We start from the raw sequence: 26894 nt of genomic DNA, 5'->3' as shown, positions 1-26894 counted from the left end.
AAAAAAGAAATAGTTTCTTCCCCTGCTGCATTTGCCTTCCCACACCCACCAATGTAGGTAGAGTAAAAAATAAATTTACCAGGAACACAACAGGATACTGTAATTGTGTGTGTGTCTTACTTGTTAGCCTATTGGAGATCCCCCAAAAGCAGGGACATAGCTTTTCTGTCTCTCTATCCTTGGTTGGTCCCTAGCATACCCTTTTGTCTCTTTGTGGAACTGAATTGAACTAATCAGTTTGAAACACAAACGCTGGGTGCCCTTGGGTCTGTATGAGCCACAAAATGACAATGATTCTGAGGGAGACTGAAGTACCAAGAAGCATAAAACCTGCCAGATATGCAGGCACGTCAACCAAAGCCTTTGTGGGGTGTGTTCCTGATAATACTGATGGATAGGTTTTCTGAAAGGACTATTTTGATTTTCTTATCCGAATGGAGATTGAGCACACTGTACACAAGAGAAAATGATTTGGAGCCAATTCTAAGAGAGAGGAAATTGAAGCAAGAAATAAGTGTTTGAAATAATAATCTGCTGCTGATCCCTAAACAACCTGAAATGAGAGCCCAGGAATTAATGAGGCTCCTAACCCCTTGTGACATAGGCATGTGGGACTTCCACCAGAGAAGCGGCAGTTTCCCTGGTGGCCTGTTCACGGCCTGTGAGCAAGCAAACAAAACGGATGTCCCCTTTGAAAGTGAAGCTGTCTTAATAAGGGAAAGGTTCTTTTTCAGATGAAGGCTCACAAAGTGCCAGGTAGCGCAAATATTTTTCATAAAGCACCTGGAAAAACCTCAGCAAAGAGAAACATCTCAATAGAGGACAATTAAGTGTCCCTTTGGATTTCATTGCCCATCATTCCAGAGAAGTAGCAGCTTTGCTGGAAAAAGTTGACTTTCTAAAAAGGAAGCAGTCTACCAGGAGTGACCCCTGATTTAAAAAACAAAAAACAAAAAGGCAGGGAGAGGCAAGACAGATGCATCTCAGTTTTCGGCTCTGTCAGAGATACACTTTGTGATTTCTGGAAAGCTCAGGAACCTCCCTGCTTTTCTGCTGCTCAGGGGAGGTAATTCTTCCAAACTTACCACGGATGATGTGGAATCCTAAGGCAGTTAGCTTTGAAAATCTTCAATAAACGTGCTCTCTGAATACCAAATAGAAGAGAGATGTGGTACAGTCACTGGATTCTGGGACACATCTTGGGAAAATGAGGTTCGCCAAGGAAATTGTCAGTAATGGCTAAACAGTTGTTCCACTAATTACAAGAGGCAGGATGATATTAACTCTGGGTGTATCTTTGCCAGAACACCTGAAAATGAAGACCAGGCACTTTTTCTGTGCCTCTAAAACAGCCAAGTGGCCAGAGCATTTGATGTCTGTGCACGGGAAGATGTTCTTTGTGCATTTCAGGATGATAACGCTATTAGAGCACAATCCACATTTCTTTTTAAAATCCTTTGAGGAGGTTGGTGTTTTGGTTCATTGTGATATTGGCCTTCCCTATGTGTAAGGATTTCATGGAGGGGGCAGGGCTGCACCATGGCTTTCTTGGGCCTTGTGTATTTCTGCCTTTGTTGGCCTCTTCCTCCCTGAAAAATATTTAATATTGTAGTTTACAACTATGTAATATAAAGACCAACATATTACTGTTAAAGATAAGAACATTTTCTGCAAGCTAAAGGTTTTTTCCTGATTTTAAAAGAAATTAAACAATTTTTGTGGGCCCCTAAAGGTATTATGGCCTCTAGTGACTGTGTCTACTGTGCCTACTGTATAAGCTGGCCCTGGGTCCTTTGAAATTAACATGCCTTTTTGTTACATTCATTCATGGATCTAAAAAAGTGAATTTCAATGTTTTGAGAGAAAGATTTCTTGTCAGAAAAAAAGGTACAACCATCTGATGAAAAGTAGAAGTTTGCAATATAATATGAATTAATTTCTGTGGATTCAGAATTTATAGTTACCACTTACCCTTTAAGGGATAATATGGGCCGCATATAACACATCACCCTAATTGCTTTACTTTTCCCCCTCACGTAAGAACCATTCATTTTAAGAACAGTGTTTTTACATTGCATTTAATATTTCTCATTTTTAAGGACTGAATATAGTCACCATAATTTAATTTTTATATGAATCAAAGCAGCCCTAGTGAATGATGAGTTCATTGTTACATGTGCACTGTAATAAATTTGCTCCCGAAGTTTTTGAAGTTTATTAAATTTCAAGTGGTACCTTAATTCTGCTCTGCAGTTGTACGTACTGTCTGATCTGTGCCTTGTCTCTTGCTTCTTAGATGGCAGCTTCATCTCCTCTCCTCTCTCCTTAACCCCGAGCACCTCCTCCCCATCCTCAAAGGAAAACTGTCAAATCCATATCAACCATCCACCCACTCCCACCATCTGTGTGCACATGCTCTGGCTTTCTGCCTGTCACTATAAATGAACAATCTCTACTCTTATCCCAGGTGAAACCCCCACTTCTGTGGAAGATCGGATTCCCACTGGTCTACTCAAGAATGTTGCTTCAAGAATTCTCCCACCTCTCTTTCCTAAATGAACTATCCTTCCACTCCCACCAGCGCACAAACATGCTGAGACTTTCCCCAGCTTCTATTCACCCACTTTTCCCAGCAGCTACCACCATATTCCTTCACTCCTTATTGTAGCACATCTCAGAAGATGTATCTATGTTATTGCCACTGATTCTTCTCCCCTATTTTCTTATAAACACAATCCAATAAGATTATCACATGTACCCCTCCACATAACTTTTTTTTTTTCTTTTTTGGTTTTGGTTTTGTGTTTTTTTCTTTTCTTTTTTTTTTTGGTTGTTTTTGTTTGGTTGTTTTTTTGTTGTTTTTTTTGCTTTTATTTTGACAATGTCACCAATGATTACCATGTTTCTGTATCATTATGCCACATTCTCAGTTCTCATAACGATCTATCAGTAGTGCTTGAAACAGTTAATTACCTCTTCCTCTTTGATACGCTTTCATTACTTAGATTCTATTCTGGCATATGCTTGTGGCTTTCCTCCTACAGCACTGGTTGTTCATTTTCATAATCCTTTATTGCTTCCTCCTCTTTGCTCTAGACTCTGAATGTAAAACTGACTCAGTGTTCAGTCCTTTATTCTTTTTTATTTCTAAGTATAGTTATTTCACACTGTGATATTATTGTCCAGCTCCATGGCACTAAACAGCATCTACAAGCCAATGACTCCCAAATCTGTATCATTCAAATATCTATATATTTTACATATTCAGCTACCTACCCAGCATCTCAATTTGTATGCACTATACACATTTCAAACTCAGATACTCAGGATTAAAACTTGTTCTCTGTGTGTGTCTTCCTCATCACAATTAATGGCAACTCCATCCTTCTGATTTTCAGTTCAAAAATATTGTCACTTTCAACTTCTCTCTACCATATCCTACATGCAGTCCATTAGGAAATCCCGCCCTGCCCACCGTTCTGCTTCTTGCACCTGGAATGAGCTATGATCGTCTCTCACAAATGCATTCTGGTGGTCCCTTTGATTCTGTTCTTGTTCCCCTCCTTAAGTATTCTAACCCAGTAGACCAGTTCTTTAACAATGAAAATTGGACAAATCACCTCTCTCCCCCCAAATGATAAATGTCCTTAGTAAAAATAAATGTCCTTAATATCACTTCCCAAACCCTTTGGGGCTCAGCTGTCCTTAACCCTCTGACCCCTTCTTATAAGATGGCGCCTTTGCTCACTGCCTTACAGCCACAGAGTTCCTCTTGCTACTCCTGGGACTTACCAGCACATTCCTGCCTGGGCCCTTTACACTGATGGTTTCCTTTTTGCCCCAGGTATTGGAAAGACTGACTCTCTCAAGTTCTTCAAGTCTTTGTGTAAATGTCGTCTTCTCAATGAGGCCTTACCAGATCAAATTATTCAAAATACAAAAGACTTTCACCACTCTACTTTCTGTGTTTTCTTTTCATAGCGCTTAACACCTTTGAAGACACTACACACTTGACATATTCTTTTTTTTTAATGTTTTATCTTTAAAGCATGAGTGGGGGAGTGGCAGAGAGAGAGAGGGTGACACAGAATCTGAAACAGGCTCCAGGCTCTGAGCTGTCAGCACAGAGCCCGATGCGGGGCTCGAACCCACAGGTAACGAGAGCATGACCTGAGCCCAAGTCGGTTGCTTAACCAACTGAGCCACCCAGGGGCCCCCACTTAACTTATTCATAATGTCAACTGTTTATTTTCTATTTGTCCCAGCTAAAATATAAGCTTCATAAGGACAGAGATACATATCTCTTCTGTTTGCCGATATATCCCAAGGCTTTAGAACAAGATTTAGCAGCTAGTAAGCACTTTATATATAGTGATCAAATGAATGAATGAATGAATGAATGAATGAATGAGGCTCTTTATCTTTGTTCTACTTGCTAGATTTTCTTCTTTTATGTTTATGTCCCCTCTCATGTATTCCTGTGTTTGCTCCCACGTAGTTAGCTGTCTCCATAGCCTTATGAATATAGATATTATTAAACCTATTTTATAGATGTGGAGACTGAAGATCAGGGGTCAGGGAATTAACTTGGACATCATTAAACCATAAGTAGGTGGAATAGGGATTCAAGTTCTAGATTATGTGTTTCTGACGTATTTTTAAAACACACAGATCTGGAGTCTTTCTCCTAGGGAGAAAAGTACATGAGTTTATATATCTGTCATATAATGATTTGGTTGCATTTACTTCTTTAAAAAAAATTAAGACTATTTTGTTAGAGCAATTCTAGGTTTACAGCAAAATTGACTAGAAGGAACAGACTTACCATATACCTCCTCCCTCCACCCCCCCAACACGCATAGCATCCTCCATTATTAACATTCCCCACCAGAGTAATAAACATCTGTTGCAATTGATGAACCTACAATGATACATCTTTATCACCTAAAGTTGATAGTTTACATTAAAGTTCTGTTTTGATGTGATAAATGCTATAGGTTTGGACAAATGTAAAATGATGTGTCCATTATTACAATATCATGCAGTGTGTTTTCACTGCCCTAAAAGTTGTCTGTGCCCCACATATTCATCTTTCCCTGCTCAATCCTTGGCAACCACTGATCTTTTTACGGTCTCCATGGTTTTGCCTTTTCTAGACTGTCATACAGTTGGAATCACACAGTATATAGACTTTTCAGATTGGCTTCTTTTACTTAGTAATATACATTTAACTTTCCCTTATGTCTTTTCACAGTTTGATGGCTTACTTCTTCTTGTTCCTGAAAATGTTCCATTGTATGGATGTACCACAGTTTACTTATCCATTGGTTGCATTTACTTTTGCTTCATAACTTTATTCCTGGCATGCAAGTAGAGGCTTTTCTTTGTAGTTTATTTCAAAATGTAACCATGAAAATTTTGAATGACATGACTTAATAGAAAAAAATATGATTTGTAAATATGTTTAATAATGGGATATAAGTAGACTGGTCCAAGACTTATATGTTTAGATTCTTTTAATTTTTAGGGGGGGAGAAAAGCCTTTAAATCACAGAAAAGTACAGACAATAAACACTCATCCCTTGCAATTAACAAGTGTTAATATTTTGTGAAATTTGTTTCAAATCCTCTTCCTCCCTCTATTCACCCCCCCCCCATTGCATTCTTCTCTGAAATAATTGCTATGAAGAATTTGGTGTATGTTTTTTTAGTCCAAATTTATCTTGTTAGTATATATGTGTCTAAAAACAATATACAGCACTCATTATATTTTTCTTATTATGCTTTTGTAACTTGACATTTACATTTTGAGGACTATCTTAAGACCATACCTGTTATTTCTGATAATTCTCTACTCATACAATTGCCAATGTGTGGCAAATGGTGTCCAGTATTAAAGGTTTCTATCTCTCTTACTGCTAGTTCTCAAGAGACTTATTTCTTCCCAAAATAAACAGTGTATGAACTAAATTACTTGGCACATCTAACTTTGGTGACACTTTTGAGTGGTTGGAAGATCTTTTTTTAAAAAAAGTCATCAGTTGATGCCCCTAGATATGCTGAAATCCTTGTAAAGCTGTTGTCTCCATTGCGTGAATCCATCTCATATTAAAAGCAATGCTTATAAGGTCCTTTGGTTGATGGCTCTAACTACATTGGGAATGATGTATTTTAGTGGCAAGTTAGTCTCTGGTATTGCTGAAACTGATTAGTTACAGCGTCACCCACTCACACCATGAACATAATAGTGCTGATGGTTAGAGTATTTCAGCTGTGATAACATAAGATTTTTTTTACTCCACTGAGCAAGCTTCTGCCTTCTATTCCTGAATTTCCTTTTGACTTTGAGTTTATGTGACTCAACAACTCTCTGTAAGTCAACAGCTGCCAGATGCTAAATGTAATTAAGGCTTTACATGTACTTGTAACCTACAACATGTGTTTGGAACACAGGAAGCAAGGTGGGAAAGGAAGAAAAAGAATACTCTTGATTCAGTTTCAATTATCTTCTCCCTGTTTAATGATGCTAACAGGCACTAGGAAACTATGGTCTTGCATTCTCTACAAGCTCTGTGGTGGGATGCTTAACATGGTTTTAGACAAGTATCGAAATCGTAATTGGTAATGAAGCAGTTGATTTAAAGGAATTGATTTACAAACAAGAGTATATCATTAACATTTCTCCCCAATATTTGTGGTTACAGAGTAGACTCTGATTAGTTACTGAAGCAAAATGTCTGCTATACATATATTCACCTGATGGTAGACTGCAATCTATCTATCTCATTAGATGTCAGACTGTAGATGAGTTAATTAACTCTTGAGATCTAGAATAATCCTTCAGTGATGGGAAAGTCAAAATGTTTTCAAAACAAAGTGCATGATGGAGACAGGGACCTTCATGAGTGCTGAGAATGCAAATGTCATGTCTTTGTCAAAATTTCAATTAATGTTGGTAGCTTCTCTACTGACATAGCAAGTATTGTCTGTTTTCCTTTACGAAAGCAGAATGTTATATTACTTAATGGAATAAACATTAAATATATCTAAATATATGTCGTTTAACTGGGAGAGTATTCTGTTTGTATAGAGGTAGAAAAAATTTTTAAAGGGAATCATGCCCATCATTTCATATTTTTATACTTACTAGTAATATAATAATAGTAATAATAATAATAGGTAATATTTATTGACTTTTGATTTTATTCTGGAATATTCTAAATACTCCATTGTGTCGTTGACACAATGACCATATGAGGCAAGCAGTGCTATAATTTCCTCCATTTTATAACTGAGATAATTGAAACATAGGAATATTAAGTAGCCTGATCCAAACAACAATAATATAGTCCTCACAGTAAATAAGATAAATCTCCAAGCAGCTAAATGAAAACAAAATAAAAATCAAAAATGAGCTAAAACCAGAAATCTGAAGATTGAACTGCATGCTCATGGTGGGTCTTCACTGAGAGCAAGCACTGATATCAGACCTGCATTTAGGAGATTGGACCTTGGACTTAGAACAAGAAGGAGGACATGAAACTAAGATTCCTGCATTAACCAAATCCTGAAAGAGATATGTGATAATAGTACCACATGTCTTAGAGAGAAGCAAATGGCAAATTTTTCAGGAAGGAAAAAAATCTTCATTTGAGGCCCTTATGAGTTCTGAAAATTAAACCAATGTCAGTTAAAATAAATATACTTAATTTCATATGAAAACTGACCTTCATAATCAAGAGCAAGCAAATCAATTAACAACCAGTTTTGATCTTTGAAGTTCTAAAACATGATTTGTTAGATCCATACTTTTAACTATGTATAATATGCAAATTAGCAAGTAAGAAGATAATAGAAAAACTGAACAGAAATACTTAAAAAGCTATATAAGTTTTATAAATGAAATACATAATTTTTGAAATAATAGTTGAGTTCATACAGCAAATATGAGATCAGGCACAATTAAAGAGAGAATTAGTCAACTGGAAAAAATAGCAAGAAGAAATTAGCAACAAACAGCACAGAAAGTAAAGAGATTAAAAAATATAATAGAGACATGTAGAGAGAAGGAGGATAATACTTAGTTTAATTAGTGAAGAGAATGAAGAGTATACAAGTGAGTAAATATTTAAGAGGTCATGGCTGAGAAATTTTTAGAATAAAGGAATTATGAATTCACAGAAATTGAAGGAACAGCATATAAGATCAGAATTCAGAGTAGACTGACCTAGCATACATATTGTAATCCCTAAAGTAACCACTAAATAATAATGTGAGGAGATAGCTTAAAAATCAATAGAAAAACTAAAATGAATTTTTTTAAAAAAATATTAACTCAAGTGAAGCTAGGAAAGAAAATGACAGAAAGTAGAAAGGAATGACCAAAAAAGGGACAGATAGGAAAAACACAGCAGAATGATGAAACTACATCCAGCCATATCAATAATTACATGAATATAAATGGGCTGTACCACCAATTAAAAGGAAAAGATTCTCAGATAAATACCAAGTCCCAAATACATGCTGTCCACAAAAACATATCTTTAAATACAGACACGGAGAAGTTGAAAGTAAAGGAACAGAAATAGATGTATGATATGTTTACTGCATACAGTAAACTTAAGAAAGCTGGCTTGACTATTTTATATCAGGAAAATAGGCTTTAATACAAGAAGTATTACAAAAGAAAAAGATGGATATTTGAAATTGATAAAAGTGTTAATTCACCCTGGAGAGGTAAAAATATATGTGTCTAATAACAGTTTCAAAAAGACAAGAGGGAGAGGTACAGGAGGGGGAGGAAGAAATGGAGGGAAAATTGACAGAAGTATAAAGAGAAAGAAAAAAAAATACTTCCTTACAGATTCAGTCTTTTCCTCAGTAACTAATTGAAGAACTATACCAAAATTATTGGTAAAGGTCTATAGAACAACACTGTTATTCCTCTCAACCAAATAGATGTTTATAGAACACTACATAAAACTGTAAATATACTTTATCTTACAGTGAAACATTCAGCAACATATACTATATTCTGAGCTACAAAGTAAGTTTCAATGACTTTCAAGAGGAAATTCTGGAGAATCTGTTCTCTGTCCATCAAGTACTTAAGTGAGAAATCAATAAAAGAAATCTCGACAAATCCAGATATGTGGAAATAAAATTACACACTTCTAAGTAACCCATGTGTCAAAGACGTACAAGAGAAACTAAAAAATATTTGGAATTTAATGATAATGTACAACACATTCAAATTTGTGGGATGCAGGTGAATAGGGAAAGTATATAGGCTTGCTTGTTTATTTAAGAAATATTGTTTTTAAGTCAGTGATCTATATTTCTACCTCACGAATCTAGAAAAGAATGAGCAAATAAAACCTGAACTTAAGTAAAGAAAAATAATCAAGGGCAAAAATCAAAGAAACAGAAAATAAACAATAAAAGAAAATACTGAATACAAAAGCTGGTCCTTTGAAAAACTGATAAAATTGATAAATCCCTAGCAAGAATGATCAAGATAAAAGAGAAAATACACAAATACTCCAAATCAAGAATTAAATAAGGGATATTGTTATGGATCCTACACATATTCATAGGTATTGTCATAAACTATAGTAATTTGGATGAAATGGACAAATTCATTTTAAAATATAATTGATATTAAAATCAGATATTATTTCAAGAATGTTTATTAGAGATAGTCACTGTATATTAATGATAAAATATTCAATCTATCAGAAATCTGTAATAATTCTAAACCTATATACACTTAGCATAATGGAGCCTTAAATAGACAAATAGCAGATAGTGATACAACTATGGGAAGAAACACCAATTATTGTATGAAATTTTATCATACATCTTTCATTTATTGATAAGACAAGCAAACAGCAAATCATAGAGAAGAATTACTACCGTATAGAAGAATTGAACACATGATTAATAATTTAGTTGAATTGACAGATATCGAACCTTTCACTCAGTAATTAGAGAACATGTATTCTTCTTAGATACATAGAAAATACTTGTAAAAAGTTTATCAGTTTATAGAACAAGTTTCAAAATTATTCAAAGGTTTAGTAACAAAAATTTTGCTCTCTAGGCAAACAGAATTAAATTAGAAGTCAAAAACAGAAATATATATGACATATCACAATACATTTGGAAACTTAATAAATAGGTGCAATAGATATGTAAAATGTTTATATCTAAACAACAATGAAAATGCTATGAATCAAAAGTTGACAAATATAGTAAAAGTGGTGGTTAAAAAAATTTATAGTGTGAAATATTCATAATAAAAAAGTAGCATGGCTGAATACTGATGATGTAAAGATTCAAATTTTAAAGATATGGAAAAGAATCATTGAATAAACTCAAAGGAGGGGAAAAGAATAATTTGTATATATAAGGGTAGAAGGTAATAAACTAAAAAACATACAGAATCAGAAAAGCAAAAATGTGTATTTTGAAAGACAAAAGCAGTCATTGGTGAAAATCCAGTTAAAATAAAGAAAATACACCAATCTATTGGTGTATATTTAGGTAGTTTCCATGTCGTGGCTACTATAAATACTGCTGCAGTAAACATAGGGGTGCATATATTTTTTAAAATTCGTGATTACATTTTCTTTGGGTAAATTCCCGGTAGTAGAATTATTGGATCATATGGTATTTCTACTAAGGAACATGTGGTGTGTGTGTACACACACACACACACACACACACACACACACACACACACACACAGGAATATTATACAGCCATTAAAAAGGATGAGTTGGGTTTTTTTCTGGCCATTTGTGACAACATATATCAGTCTAGAAGACATGAATGAATCAGACTGAGATAAACAAATGACATATGATATCACTCATGTGTGAATTTAAAGCCCCCCATAAAAGATAAGCAAACAAAAAGCAGAATCAGACCTATAAATACAGAGAATAAACCTATAGTTGCTATAGGGTAAGGGGTAGAGGGGATGATCAAAATGAGGAAAGGGGATAGGGAGATACAGCCTTCCCATTATGGAATGAATAAATCATGGGAATAAAAGATACAAAAAGGGAATAGTGTCAATGATATAATTATAGTGTATGGTGAAAGATGGTAACTACATTTTTGGTATGCAGAGCATAACACTAGACATGTTGAATCACTATACTATACATTTGAAATTAATGTGGCAACTATACTCATTTTTTTATTTTTAAAAAAAGAAAGCACAAATAAGTAATGTCAAAAATGAAAATAAAGACAATATTCTACAAGTATAACAGAAATTTAAAAGGACTCAAAAATATTTGATAACTTTGTATCAATCCATTTGAAAATATAGATGAAATGAGCAGATTCCTAGAAATATTGATTGTTCCAAAACTTGTAAAATCAACTCAGAAAATAGAAAATGTTAACCCTTAAAAAAAATAAAGTTTCTGTTTCTGTAAGCTGATGATCATCATGATAGCTATATTTGTTGTAAGGTTACTCTGTGGCAGGCAATGTTTTAAGAAGCATTTTTATAACTGCGTTGTCTAATTCAGTGCTCACAACAACCCTATGAAGGTAGGTGCTATTTTTATGTTTATTTTATAAATGCATAAAATGAGGACTCATCTGAAGAAATAATTCTAAGAATTTGTGTTCAACAAGCACTTTTTTTTAAACAAATTCAGGAATTTCCACTTTAACCCTAGCCTACCTAGTGACAATTTTATAGGGCTGCTGTCCTAATTAATTTGAAAATTGCATGTGAACGCATTTAAAACAGTGCCTGCCACACCATGAGGTCCTCAGTAAATGTAAGCTAATCTGGTAGTTGTTCTCAAACATAGGACAGCCAGACCGTTACTGCTAACTCACTATTGACTTGTATTTATTTATTTATTTTCTCTCTCTAAAAGCAATTTGTTTGAAGAGGCAGAGTCTCATGAGGTCAGATGACTGTACACCTTTGTAATGCTGTTACCTAAGACAATTGATTTGCATAGTTTTTAATACCGGAATTGGGTTTTCTGTTTTGTTTTGTTGAAATTTTCATCAGCAGAAAGGAGTCTCCAACTAGCTAGGTTACTGGGTATTTCATTTCTATTTATGAACTGGCAGTTGGTCTGCAGAACCTTTTGTTGTAGCTGCTTTGGGTTTTCCAATTTGGGCTTTGTTCAGTTTGGAACAGTGAAAATGCCACTATACCAGAGGAGAATGCCACATTCACCTTTCACTTTGAAGTCACAAAGCATACAGAGAAACGGAGGATATTGGAAACTCTCCTGTCTCCCCTAACCATTTTGATGTTTCCTTGATTTAGAATGAGTTTATTGACATGGGGATGATTCTAGTTAAAAATTGTGAAAGTTGTGACACATCATGCATTTAGATGGAGATTTTTTCCCCCTTTTTTTATTTATTTAAATTTTAGTTTGTTAACATACAGTGCAGTATTGGCTTCCGAGGTTGAATACATTACATACAATACCTAGTGATTCATTACATACAATGATTCATTACATACAATACCTACTGTGCATCACAAGTACTCTCTTTAGTACCCATCACCCATCTAGCCCATAATTCATCTGAAAGTTTAGAAATCTCAAAATATTAACATTTTAGTGCTATATGTAAAAAAAATTATTCTTAAAGTGCATTTTTGAACTCTAAATAGTTGACTTAATTTTTTTTATGAATAATAATGCATGTATACCTACTCTGTAGTTTTAAGCCACAGGACTTTTCATGAATAGTTTCGTCAACATTTGGGAAAATATCTGAATATGTAAAATCAGATGAACTTTAGAAGGGCATTAAGAAGGAGTTTATGTGAAGAATTTTAGTATACACAAGTATAAAACATTAAAATTCATAAGTAGTTTCTTCACTAGTTTTCAAAATTTTTATCAATGCATATACAGATATGTAGATTTTAGACTTTGAAAATAATATTTTAGATAGTATTGGCAAAGTTTTGGTAAGTGATTATTCTTTTTAGCTTGTGCATATCAATCATTGCTCAAATTTCAATGTAAGGTATCGATATTACATATAAGGTAGTAATCTGCTGATACATTTTGATTGATCAAAATTAAAAGTTATGTTTTATCACTTATAATTGCTATATTTTATTTGATAACTTTTTGCTGAAAAAGCTTAAGGCATCAGATAAAATTACTTCATTTCCTGTGATAAAAAAGAACTACAACATTGCAATTTATATCCTTTTCTTAAACACTTGTTAGAAAATTTGGAGTTTATACTCATTTCTGACTTGAAAATGTAGACTCTAACATTTGCTCAGGAAAAGTGACCCATGTTTATTTACAAGAGATTTTTCTTTGTCTTAGGATAAATGATGCTAGAAAAAGGCCACTTAAAAATGGATTCAATTTTTAAAAAGAATCAATATTTCATATTAAATAGTAAAGATAATTTATTGTAACTTTGTCTTCAGAAAATAAAACTGATTATCAAAAGTATATTTGATTTATGTTTAATACAATTTATTATTCGAACTATGCTATAATTATTCAAAAGGATATAGAATAACAATTTTTGTGGGAGGCATAATATGCACATTTTATGGCAAAATTGCATGACTATATTATACATCTTTCACTTTACACTGAATTTTGCATCATAATCACAGAGTTGAATTTTGCAAAAAAAAAATTGATGAATTCATTAATTTTCCTAAGGACTGCTCATTAACCTTTTACTTAAATAATTAGCATTCCTCATTCAAGTTGAGATTTTCCTGATTCTTGGTATGATGAGTGATTTTTTTATTGTATCCTGGCTATTATGTTTTGAAACTCTGGATCTTATTTAAATCTTCTGTTTCAGCAGGACTCCTCTGCTACCAAGCCAGTGGGAAAAATGAGACACTGAGGCTTGCCTGCCAGGTGGAGGGGAAGGTCCAAGTCCCTCACTTGGCCTACTTTGACAAGGCAGGATTGAGAAGTGATGCTCTCTTGCCCCTGAGCTGAGTGGGGTTTTCAGACTTTTCACTACGACTCTGAAGTTACCAACTTGGTTTAGAGGGAGAAGGGCACCTCTTTACTACAGTTCCTCCACAAATCCTTCAGTGGTGGTGAAAGGAAATTTAACATTAATTCTTCTCTGACACCAGCAGGGAGAGGAAGGGGTGCTTCATGACCACCCCACTGGGTGGAGATAGAAGTCCAGGATCCCCTTATAGCCACCAATAACACCTTTGTGTGGGGTGTCTGGGAAGGTTTATTCCTACTGGTTAAGGATGAAATTCTGGCTTACTACTCGATTCCATCCTGAGGTGTTTGTGGAGGTAAGAAAGGACCCTTAATTACAGTAGGCTTTACTCTGGGCTTTGTCTGCTTGCACTGGTGTTTTTAATCTGCAGATTTCTCCAACACCAGGTCTGGGATATATAAGGCAAAAAGAAACTCCAGGGAACTCACAACCATATCCTTCCTCAGGTCTCAGGATCCTAATAGGTCTATCTTCTTCTCAACCCTTTTTAAACTCTTTTTATGTGTTTTTATATGTACTGTTCAGAGGTTTTTAGCTGCACCTAGTGGGAGAAGTAGAGAGAAGTGAGGAATTTTATCTTGATCCAGAACTGGAAGTCTGTCAAGTCGTCTTTTGAAGAATCCACCATGCCAACATGTGTTTCTAGTTTTTCTTGTTAACAGGTTAATTCTGTTAGATAATGGTAATTATGTGGCCTTGCTTATGATCCTAGTGTTTTTTAGCCTCACTTTTATTGACTTCATGGAAATCTGCATCTTCACAAGCTTTACAACTTAATCTCACATTGGCACCATATTACTTTCTGTTATCACTAACTACCTGATGACATAGACGTTGATATGGTGGTTGATATGAGAAGAGATGCTAGCAGTAAGTGGATGGGGATGGAGGGGATTAATTTTATAAGTGCTCATTAGTGACTGCTTTCATGTTTTCATAGTAACTCTTACTTCTGTGTGTAGAATTTCATCTCTTAAATTCAGGGGACTTGCATAGTGAATATTTAGATAATAAAAGTTTTCTATATTGTACTCCTCTATTACTACAGTTAACTTTTATCTTCCTGCCCTCATAGTAGAAAATCTGTTCAAAGGCTGACATTTCCAGTGCTATTTGTATTCCCTGGTATTACCATGACATGATAATTCTGACTTAGCGACATATGTGCTTCTCCTAGTTAAAGGTTATTTCAAAGTGTGAGAAGTTGGTAAAAACTTAGAAAATAAAGCCATGATCACAATGTGCTGGCATATCTTTCCTTTGAATTGTGTCCCCAAGCACAACTAGTTGGTCAATGGATGACTCTTGATATCTATTGCCAAATTTATCTCTAAAAAAGTTTTGGAGAGGATCTGGGTTACACATTGAGATTATGATCAAGAAAAAGACAACTTAAAGTAGAAGAGACTTCTCAAGAAAGTTATTTTTAAACACTTGTGTTCTGCTATCTTGATCCACCTAACAATTTTTTAGACATTGGGGTTCTCTCCCAACACCTTAAATTATACTAAAATTCCATGATGTAAATACAGGTTTTGTGCAATCATTCATCTATAGATAGTGACTTTGGCCTTGATAATGTAGTATGAGGCCACACTGGGAAGTTTATTAGTAGCAACCATAAAACATAGACCTGAAATGAAATGAGTTTGAAACATTATCTACATTCCCACTTTAATGTGATACCAGAGAGATTAGAGGCAGATGGAAGGTATTTCATGAATACTGAAATATTATGACTCTTTCTATCTTTCTGCAAGAAAGTAAAGAAGGAAAGAAATGTTGACTGTTTTCCACTAGAAATCTTAGCTTGGAGAATCACACAATGACTAGTTTCTCTCTTCCATTCAAAGCTGCCATGGAGCTTAATAAAGACATAATTATACAAGATGAATTAAAGCAAAATCAACCTTCCATCAATGAGCAAAGTAAGTGCAAAACAATAAGTTGGCATGGTGTTAAAATTCCCCTATACTATTTACATTCTGAGCTGAAGGGTATGACACGAAGGTTTTGTACTGTAAGACGAACTACATGAAAAATGTTTGTCTGAAATCAATGTATATAGAGGAATGTTTGGGAATGGTATGGTAAGAGCAAACTGAAGGGGGCCTGATAACTTCATGGAGCAAATTCATGGGCCCTCCAACTAGTGAGTCCACCACTAGCTGAACATCTGTTGGGCAAGCTGTAAAAGAATGAACAGTTGGACCACAGGATGACCTTTCATGGCTCCTTGTCCTTTTCCTATATAGTATTTATCACTCTATAAATTGTACGTTGTTTATGTGATTCTTTGATTAATGTCTCTTTCCCGATTATACTGTAAATGTCATGGGCTCCATTTTTATAAGGCTCCCTGTTATATCCCCAATGCCTATCACAGCACCAGGAACGATAAATATTTGCTGACTGATTTAATAAATGATAGATCAGCTTTTCCTTTCCAATGTGTATGTGGCTCACTGGCTTCATATGTTAAGCCAGCACACTTGGGAAAGGCTTGGTCCAGAATCTGTCCCAGATACTTAGAATAGGATTCCTATTCTTTGAGTTAGTTGAGGACAAAAAGCACCTAACTAGGAATTGTGAGAAATGGGTAACATTGGCGGACTGTGGTCCTACTGGAAGATGAAGATGAGGCGTTTAGAAGGTAATATTTTTGAGTAGTCTAGAGGAAAATTTTTCTGAATTTAGAGGAAAAGCCAGTGTGAACTTGGTTACTTTTTCCTGGTGAATTGAGTACAATACCTCCAATTTTCTTTACAGTGTTGTTTGTTTGTGGCTTTGGGGCTGTATGCTTAAAGCTGAAACTCTTGAACTCTACTTTTTTCTAACATTTGTGATTACTTTAAAAAATTATGCAAATTTTAACTAATTTATGATGATCTCAAGTTTTTTTAACAGAAAAATAATATTTTAATTTCTTATCATCAAGTAAATTTGATAACCAAAGAAGGGAGACTATATTTATTCCATGTATTTCCATGCCCTAGGCTTATTGCCTATTACTTCAAGATTGAAAAGCACATGGGATGCTCTGAAAACTGAGGCTTCTTTTCCTCTCACAGATGTTTCTCTTTTCCTGAGGAGGTCTTTGAAGCTTGTTCCAGATAATGAGGTGTGGGAAAACCATCAGGAAAGTTGCCTTAATGCATACACACTCCATTTCAAATGGAATCATATAGCTTAAAATTCCCACATGTGGAATAAAAACATGTATGTTTTAGTTTGACGTGTTTTCTTTTATTGAAGGTAAAGGAAGCCTTATATTTCATGCCTGTCCAGAGCAAACATGAGCTCTAAAAACAAGATGGGAGAATGTTAATATTTAGTTTACTTAAGAATGAGATGATAAAAATAGAAAAGTATTTTAATATCAGACATACCTGAACTTAACTTTTGTTTTATACTACCAAAATGGAAATATACATTTTACTGTACAATTATGAGACAATACCTAATTACCGAGGATGTAAACTGGAACAGAGTACACTGGGCAGAACAGCATTTGGGACCATGCTGGTGACAGTAAGGATGTCCCTCTTTCCTACCCAGGTAGCAGGAAGTTACCCCATTCCCACAGGAAATTTTGCTTGGGTTAGCTCTCCAATGAATAGGTTTCACTCTTCAGAGACACTTATGTATAAAATTGGGTTTGGTCCCATTTACACAGCTAAAGAAGGCTGTGGAACATCAACATATAGTAAAGAAGGGAAAGTAAAACCTCAGAATAAAAATATATGTCTATTACAAAGTAAAGTCACACTAGGTTAATGCAAACAGCTGTTTAAGGCTTTTTAAAAATGAAAGCTAAGAAATAACATCATGTATTTGGAGTATCATAGAGGAGTTAAGTTATGTCATAAGTTTGGGGATATGATTGATAGGGACTGGCCCTAATATAATCAATGTACATAACATAAACCATGGCTTTGGTGTTATTTATAAGGTTTTCTTCACTTATAGCATTGAAGTGCATTTCTTCAGTGCATTTTCCCCCATTGTCCATAGCTTGAGTAAAGACAAAAAAAAAAAAAAATCAGCTTCATATGTCAGTAAATAGAATGTACCGCATGACTCCATCTAATTTTAATTGAAACCTTAAAATGTCTTTTAAGAAGCTGTAATAGTAAAGCACACACATTGATAGAGCATTCACTGTGCCAGAATGTTACAGGCTGGTTTTTGATTGAGATCATTTCACCTTGTAGAATGAGCAAAGGCTTGGAATTGGCAGATTAGCGGTGTATCTTGGATCTGCCACTTGCCTAAGCATGACCTTGGACACAGTATTTAACCTCTCTGTAAAATGCTCAACACCTAAACTGTTGGGCTATTATGAGATTTAAATGAGATTGAAAGCCTATCAACTGCCTGGCCACATGCCCAACACTGGTAACATATAAACGTTCAATAAATGCCTCTTTGCTTCTGCTTCCCATTTGTGCACACATTCATGCTCCATAGTTGAAACCTACTTGTGGTTCTAAGTTGTGTGAGCAAAGAGACATTGTTTAATATCATTTAAAAACATGAGGACTGACTTTTCATCCCTCAGACGCTGAATTAAATAATACATTATATAGTTTATTTAAAAAAAAAAGAGTTCGGTGGGTATTATCACATAGAAGATACACAGTGATCCTGAGAGGAATTTAAGAGATTAATACCCAGATTTTACAGATGAGAAAACTGGGGCTCAAGGAGTAAGAGACTTGCCACAATGAGACTTACCAGTGGGAAGCTGGGACTGGTACCCAGGTCTCCTGGCCACCACTCACATTTATTGGAGGATTAAGGTTCTTTGACACGAAGACAGACTGCTCAAGGATCAGATCCATGTTTTGCTACAATCTAGATGTGTGACCTTGGGTAAGTCACTTAAATTCTCTGTTCCTCTGTTCCTCAGTTTCCTTACAAAATGATTACATAATATTATCTTCTTCATTAAGTTATTGTCACCTATAAAAATGTAAAATAAAAGTTGCAAACCGAAAGATGCCCAGAGCTAAGAAAGCGCTTGGTATATATTAGCTATTATTTTAAATCCAGTATTTTTTCCAGCTACGTGTGCTACCTAGACAACAGTAAATGCTGTAACATTTTTGAAGCAAAAGCTGAGCATTCTGGTTTAGGATTAAAGTTAATCTTAGATATTTACTTTTTTGTTCTCAAATGTATCCCAATATCCTAAATACTCATGCTCATATATTCCTGTATAACATGGGAATCTGACATGTTTTTTGGATGGGAAAAGCATCCATCTGTTTTTTGTAAGAATACATTTTAACTTTGTAAAGCATTTCACAATTTATAATCGGTCTCTCTGTTGCTGTCACCTTAGGAACTAACTTCACCCTTGCGGAATTGGGAATGTGTGAGCCCTCCCCACACCGAAGTGGCTACTGTTCTGACATGGGGATCCTTCATCAGGGCTACTCTCTGAGCACAGGGTCTGACGCCGACTCCGACACAGAGGGAGGGATGTCTCCAGAACACGCCATCAGACTGTGGGGGAGAGGGATAAAATCCAGACGCAGTTCCGGCCTGTCCAGTCGTGAGAACTCAGCCCTTACTTTGACCGATTCTGACAACGAAAATAAGTCAGATGATGAGAACGGTAGGCCTGCTTCTTAAATACCTTTTAATGTTCTGGGTATGGCGCAATGTGGCGTTTGGGATGTCTGTGTTTTAATAAAGAGGAGTACAAAACCATTCATTTTCTTTGAAATTGACCTTGTCTACCCACTCTGAGCTCGGGAAAAATAAACCGGCAAACCTCAAGCACACAAGAAATGAGGAGAGAATTTTAAAATCACATTTCGATGATAACACAGTATTCAGCTATAGTCAGTTGGTCTTATTAGCAAGTAAATTACATTGCAAAAGAGGCAACTTGATAAACTATGACCTATACCTAGAAAATGTCCTCTTGCCACAAGTTTCTATGTCTTCGTATTGATTTCCCCTTCCCAGTAAATGGCAACCCGGGTTATTTTTTTTTCATGAAGATCTCTTAAGAATCCTACCTTATCTTAGACTTTCATTTCCAGGCGGCAATGCCTCATATCCGTATTGAAGATCAAACCTGGAACAGATGCTCTGGCGTTTAATAATGACAAATAGGAAGAGACTTGTCTTCAAAAAAGTATTCTCTTCTGTGTTCACTTTCCTCCTTGGTACCTATGTAGGTTAATGGCTTCCCACATCTTCTGTCACAAATCACTATTGCTTATCCATCAGCTTTGTAGATGGGTTTTAATGAAACTTTGAAAATTAAATGCTTCCGATCATTAAGCAGTAAATATAGGGAAGCCTCGGCAAGTCATTAAAGAGATAAGGTGCTTATTTCTGGATTTCTTAGTGACTCAGAACTGTGTTTAGTCAAAAACATCTCTTAAAAGATAAATTGCATTAGGTTCAGTTGATTTATGAAGAAAACATCAAATGCTATGCGATTTGTTATGAATATATTGTGTGTTTGCGGAAAGAATTACCATTAAACTGTTTACAAACAGATCAGTTAAGAATGTTTATGTAAAATATTATAAACTTCTACTAGAGCAGCTTTAAGTATTTTCTTGCATTTAAAAGAAGAAAAAGAAATTCACAGGCGGACAGCTTGTTGTGAATGCAAAAGCATGGCTAAATATCATTTAATCTCAAAACTGTGTTGAAAATACATCATTTCCTGGGTAAGTCGCATATATCCAAAAAGATGTCACTCTGTTGCATTTTAATTTGTGTTTAATTCGGAAATAATTTATTCTATAGTGGGGACAAGGAGATGTGTCTTACTTATGCCTCCGTTCGTGTAGCTAATCAAGGTGCACACTCAAGGAAAAATCTGTACTTGACTCATTTTGAATTTTAACAAAATTTTTGACACTTGGCACATTCAACACTCTAAGGCACTTATCTGATAGGAAATTAACTTTTGGAAGTTTTCATAAAGGCATACATTGAATCCATTTACTGATGTACTTTTTCAAGTCTGTGTGTGTCCAATACTATTTAAATGGAAGTAGTTTGATTGCTTAATAAATAAAATCACTTGTTATCCAAGCATATATGGCACATTTTAACAAGGTCTTTTGGCAAATCTTCCACGGTGGTATTCTCACTGGTCTCGTGGGAACCATCTCTACAAAATTTAAACATGTTGGTAGAATCTGCACCCTCTCTTTTAAAATCTATATACATGTTAAAAACTTAATAAAGAGAGTTTTCTAGTGAAACAAAGGGAGCAAAAAATGCTTGCCTTGAATTTACCTAGAACTGTTATGGGTAGGAGAACTTTATAATTAATAATGTATTTGGTAGACCAAAAGTAGTCTCTTTTTTCCAGTATTCTTTAAGGCATCATATATGAACAATTTCCACCTTTGGGGAGTCTATATAAATCCCTATATTTGGGTAAAAAATAAACCCTTGAGTCTAGTGTCTCGAGATTTTCCTGTAATGCTAGTTATAACGCAGTCAGAATTGCATAAAGAAATCTGTACTTGAAAGTACTGAGAGACTCTTTTGTACCTGCATCTGGCAGAGCACAAAAGAGGTAAGGAAGCCAGAGTTCAAGCTTAGGCGTTAGAGGGTTATTTTAAAAATGTACAGATAAAATGTATGTCCTTTTCTCTCTTCTTTAAAAATTTTCAGCATTCCACATATTCCCAAGATGTACATAATGCATGTTCTGTTCTCATTTGGGGCCAAAAATAAAAATAAGAGATTTTGCACGTCCCATCATAAACTCATTAAGCAAATAAAAAGTGAGTTGTGAGCCACTCTGCAGGCTGAGGCGTTAACTTCAGTAAACTTCTCGTTCTTTCTCTTTGACAAATTCTGTTTAGCTCACAAAGAAATCAATGCATTTTCACATGACTGATTTTATGAAGTTTGGGAATGTATTATCATATAGATTGACAGTTGCCCCACTGGTTCCACACCACAGTGTGGACACTTACAAAGCCATCATTAATTTCTCACACTTGTACCCTGCAATGGCTTCCTCCATAATAAACACGCTGTCCTTCAGAACCAAATCAATAACCTTTTAGGTATGCCTCTCCTGAAGAGGAAGTTAAAGAATCTATACTTTGAGAAAGAAGCTCTCGGATTCAATTTTAGATTTTAAAGATAGGTGCTCACAAAATGAATTTTTTCTTTGTATCCCATATATTTTCATTTCATTTTCAAGGTGGGATCTTGGGGGTAACTCGATGTTCACAGTGCTTATTTAAACATTGCACTTAAAAATTCCAATTGTGGTTTTGCTAAGCAGAGTTAGAATGCAAAAGCAGATCTCTAAAACCAAATTCTCTTTCTGTAGTGTGACACAGGTAACCAACCTTCAGACTCGTGTAATAAAAGCCTTTCCTGCCAAGAGTTCTTCCTGCATGCTACTGTGACAAAAATGATCTAGTAACCTGGTAACTTGAAAGTCCCATCACACTGAACACATGATAAATTTATTCTTTTTTTTTTTCCTTTTTTTTCCTTTTTCTTCACAGCCTTGCATCTTATACTCAGTTTGGCCACCAAGTTAACATTGTGTTGGTTTTACTTGCTTTAAATAAGTACACCTCTCAGGCCCATGTGGTTTTATCAGGTTCTTTGACTCTGTCTTTAAGTTAAAGATGGCATGGTTAGAAATGGCAGTGAGAGTTCAGAACAGCAAGGCCAAGTTTTTGCTGCTGTGTAATTTGACTGCATCTATAGAAATAGCTTTCTCAGTGAGTTTAAACTAGAATCATCCCTTTTTTGGGGTAATAAATGTCCCATTTAAAGTATGTCCTCTCTTAGGCCCTTTGTATCACCTGAGTTATGGAGAAAATGGGGCAGTCACTAATACACAAGAATAACTAATTGCCTCTTTAAAAATGCAGAATAGCACACACTGTAAAAAATTCGGTCTGTGTACTCTTGACTCCCTTAGGCAATATCTTCACCTTGGGGACTTAAAAATATCCTTGAGTGGGTTTTTTTCCAACATAATTCTAGTTTTAGTTATTTTATTAGAAATCCATAAAGAAAAAGAAAACTCAAAGGAAAGAAGCTTGTCTGTGGAACAGAGAGCCAGAAATTAGAGAAAACTAAATCTGGCCTTGGATAAAGAAGAAAATTAGCCTTCCCTTTACCTTCTCTGTTTCCACCCAAAGTAAATAAAGACAATGTTCATTTTCATTTCTTGTCAATTGGGAAATTTATAATTCTCATAATGTACTTTGAGGTTGAAAATACAAATGTTGGTTAATTTCATTGCATTTTGCAAAATGCATTTATAAAACAAGCTGGCTCTTGGCACATAATGGATTTGTGTAAAGTGTGTTTGGGGAACACAGGTTGTATTAGATTGTGAGTCCTGTTGGCAGAGGTCTGCAGTGTTCCTGTCTCTTCCTGAGGGCTTGAACACACCCAGGTACTCTCTGCATGTTAATTGAGTCCGGAAGACAGAACTCTGAGGGGAGGAAGGATTTTTCCTTAAAACCAGGAAGAGTATCTATAGGTTATTGCCACCAACCGCAGTGTGTTCATTCATCATGTGAGGTGAGTTTCTCAAGTCTTCTTTTCTCTTCACAAAGCAGCCCCTAGATAAATTCGTTAGAGTAGCCTATATGTAGGCACATGTAAGACCTGCTACCAGGTTTCTCTTTCTGCCACACTCTATTATGCTTGCATACTCTTGAATTTATTTTGTGTTTTATAATCCACTGTACTCCTTTCTTCTTCCTCATCATTGCACATATAAAATTTACAGAGAATGCTTGGAACAGATGTAAAAACTTACTATAAGCACCAGATAATTATAGCCAAAGGCTCATATTTTGCTCTTAAAGTTGGGAATAAGAATAGTAAATGAGCTACAGAAATATAGTAATACTTGACTGTGCTTTCGATGTTGATACAGGGATGATTTCTTTTCCAGCCAAACTTTATAGAAAAAACCTTCCATGGAAAAAAATACTGTCTCGATTCCTTAGAAACAAAACAAAGGAAAACAAAAAACATGGAAGAAAACAAAACAAACTTTAAATCCATTTTGATGACAATTATTCCAAATTGTGGTTTTAAGCTTTCTTTTTTTATGCTTGCAAATTTGAAAGAGTAATATTTGTAAGGAATGTGAAATGAATCGTCCATGGATTGAAAAATAAAAGACAGGAGAAAAAAATATCACCTGTCAAAAGATTCTTGGTCTACTCCTATATGAAAGGATGCTATGATTTTAATAACTGCTCAATTCCCTAAAAGTTCAGATATTAGAGGCACTTTATTTTGCAAAAAGTTTGTTAATGAGAGTCTTAAATATATGGTTATCACAATGCTAAAAAACAACTGATAATAATGTAGAACTAGATGCAGAATTTAGGAATATCACATTGTCACATTGCTTGGTACGTTAAAAAGAGGGACTGATAAGTTTTGCAGAGGGACCTGTCCAAGACTTTAAAGATTTAGGTTTTTGGCAAATGGAAGCGATGCTTACATTACTTGAAAGTAGAACAGAGGACTTGAGAGAGTGTCAATACTGCATGTTCCAGATTATAAACTTTAGTGGCATGGTTTTTAGTTATTTATATATTTCTTTCTTTCCTTTGGTGGTTGCTTTCATGTTTGTTAATGCTCCCGGGGGCTATCAAGGAATGGCTCCATTCAATAAATACAATAAATAAAATGAAGCACTAAGCCTTACTTTTGGCAAGGGCAGCCTGATTATTACACGTGTAATCTCTAGGCCTACGGGGAGACATTGGGCTTGGTGGATAATCATTTGGTTTTAAGCTGCTGAGTTCCTGATATCTGTACTTTCACTTCAGTTATGCAGCAAAGGCAGTCACTGGGTGAGAGGCAAACTGTTCTTGTCACTTCACCCCCAGAAGCCTCTTCACTCAGAAAACTCTTCACTTTTTTGCTTATTGTTCAGTCACTTTTTAGTTTAGTTGTTGTTTGTCAAGGTTCAAATTAAATTTAAATTTGGGAGAGAGATGCAATCACGTATTAAAGCTGTAAATAAAATGGGTTAAAGCCAAGGAAGTTGATAGTATAAATTTTCTACAGACAACTGTATCCGGATGAACCTGTGCAAAATAAAATGTGAAGCAAAAAGCATTTGCAAAGGTGTATGCCAAGTAAGGAGACATTTCATTTACCCATTCTGAAACTAGGACACAGTGAGGGGAAGGAGAAAATTTCAAGTAATAGATTTGTAAGCAGGATAGAAATTGCAGATATGTAGGTATTATGTACAAATGCTTATACCTGAAGCTAAAAATGTTACTTGTGATTTAATGTTTAGTATTATTCAGCACTAGCCAAAAGAACTACCTTGAAGATTGTCCTTCCCAGTTTCCCTAAACTCAGTTTGAGGAATGTTAAAGGCATCAAAGGTCAAGGGAAGAGATTCACGGAACAGTCATTAACCTAGAGGTTATGAACTGTAGTTCATGAGTTGTTTTATTTGGTCATTCCAATGTTTAAAAAATTTGACATTACTAACCAACAATTTTAAGTAGAAGTTTTTATTGTTGGCTTCTCTTGAAATGTACAAGGTCCAGTAATGCTTGTCCAGCTTTCCTTCAGGATGAATTGGGTTAGAAATACTAACCATAGTGGCTCTAGATGGGCCCATGTCATCTGATTTACCTGAGCTCCCTTCAATGTACTCCACTTATTTAAAGTATGCTTAGCTTTTGGAGCACTCAAGTTACCAACCTTGACTTCTATACAAAATTCCGGGCAACCAGAGGTGATGAAAATGGTAGAAAGAAAGCTAGAAACAATGTTAGCTTAATTTAACATGTGTTTAAAATATTGATGTTGCTTGTTTTTTTTATAAGTTTGACTCACTTGTAAAATGGGCTTAATTTTGCTTTACCATATTTCTGAAGTAATTTTAAGGTATTCTGATGAGATTATACAGATGAAAATAAATTTCATTTCAAAATTAATAAAATAATTATATGCATGTGGGAAGGGAGGGGGAGTGGATGATTCGCCATCCCTATCTTCTGCAGTGCTAAAAAAATTAAAGTCAGAACTTTTGATTTCAACACATATACTGAAAGCCATTTTAATGTAAAAGTATCTGGGTGGACTTTTAGGAAATAGATGGAGGGAGAACCTACTTTAAAAACTTTAGCTATTTCAGCTGATTGAGGAAAACCCCAGGGCTTTATAGGAGGAAGCCATTTAAAGAGGAGGAAAATGACTTTGTTCTAATTATGCTCAGTTTTGATCAGGCAAATGGTTTATGGAGTCTGTTACAATGAAGTGAAAGACAATAAAGCAAAGGCTAGAAGAGAAAAATGCAGTGATATACAAAGACCTCCAGTGCCTCAAAAGAGAAGGACTTGGAGCGATGTTGGATAATGCTGAGTTGGGAACAAGAACTGGGAACAGTGCTCCACAAACTAAGAAATGCTCTTCTACAAGTGTATCAGCAGGATTCCTGAGTGTTATTCAGAGGTGGCTTTTGCTCACACACAATGTAGTATACTGCCAGTTCTCTTAGCATCCCAAGGGTATTTGTGAAGGAGAAAAAGTAATTGAAATTCAAGCATGTTTACTAATGGAAGGGGCTGAAATATCCAAGTTGACGTTCTTTGAGAATTCCATTCATGGACATTTACCCTGGCCTGAGGGGAATAGGAAAAGACTGACACCACAGCGATATCTCTCCTTGGCTTAAACATAAAAAAGAGGGTCATGGACTTACATAGAGCATCTAGACACAGGAAGAGGATTGGAATGTATTTCTTTATTCTATGCATGAAATATGCTACCACACATTCACTGATCCTAAAAGATCTTTGAAATGAATTTTAAAAAGAAAGAAAATTGGTATTTAGAAAGTTATGCATATTGGTGAAATATGTATATTTTAA

The 26894-nt window shown here is 35.2% G+C and overlaps 1 protein-coding gene across 1 annotated transcript in view; it reads left to right on the top strand.

Annotated features, from left to right (window-relative positions):
* TENM2 (teneurin transmembrane protein 2) overlaps nt 1–26894 on the top strand; it is a 982382-nt gene that overhangs the window by 95557 nt on the left and 859931 nt on the right. The window contains exons 3-4 of the mRNA XM_053222896.1: nt 15861–15935; nt 19355–19630. Of these exons, the coding sequence (XP_053078871.1) occupies nt 15861–15935; nt 19355–19630 (351 nt within the window). The remainder of the gene's footprint in view (nt 1–15860; nt 15936–19354; nt 19631–26894) is intronic.

Source organism: Acinonyx jubatus, chromosome A1 (assembly GCF_027475565.1).
Source record: "Acinonyx jubatus isolate Ajub_Pintada_27869175 chromosome A1, VMU_Ajub_asm_v1.0, whole genome shotgun sequence".
Classification (NCBI taxonomy): Eukaryota; Metazoa; Chordata; class Mammalia; order Carnivora; family Felidae; genus Acinonyx; species Acinonyx jubatus.
The sequence above is the reverse complement of the archived record's forward strand: the minus strand, read 5'-3'. Positions and strand labels throughout refer to the sequence as shown.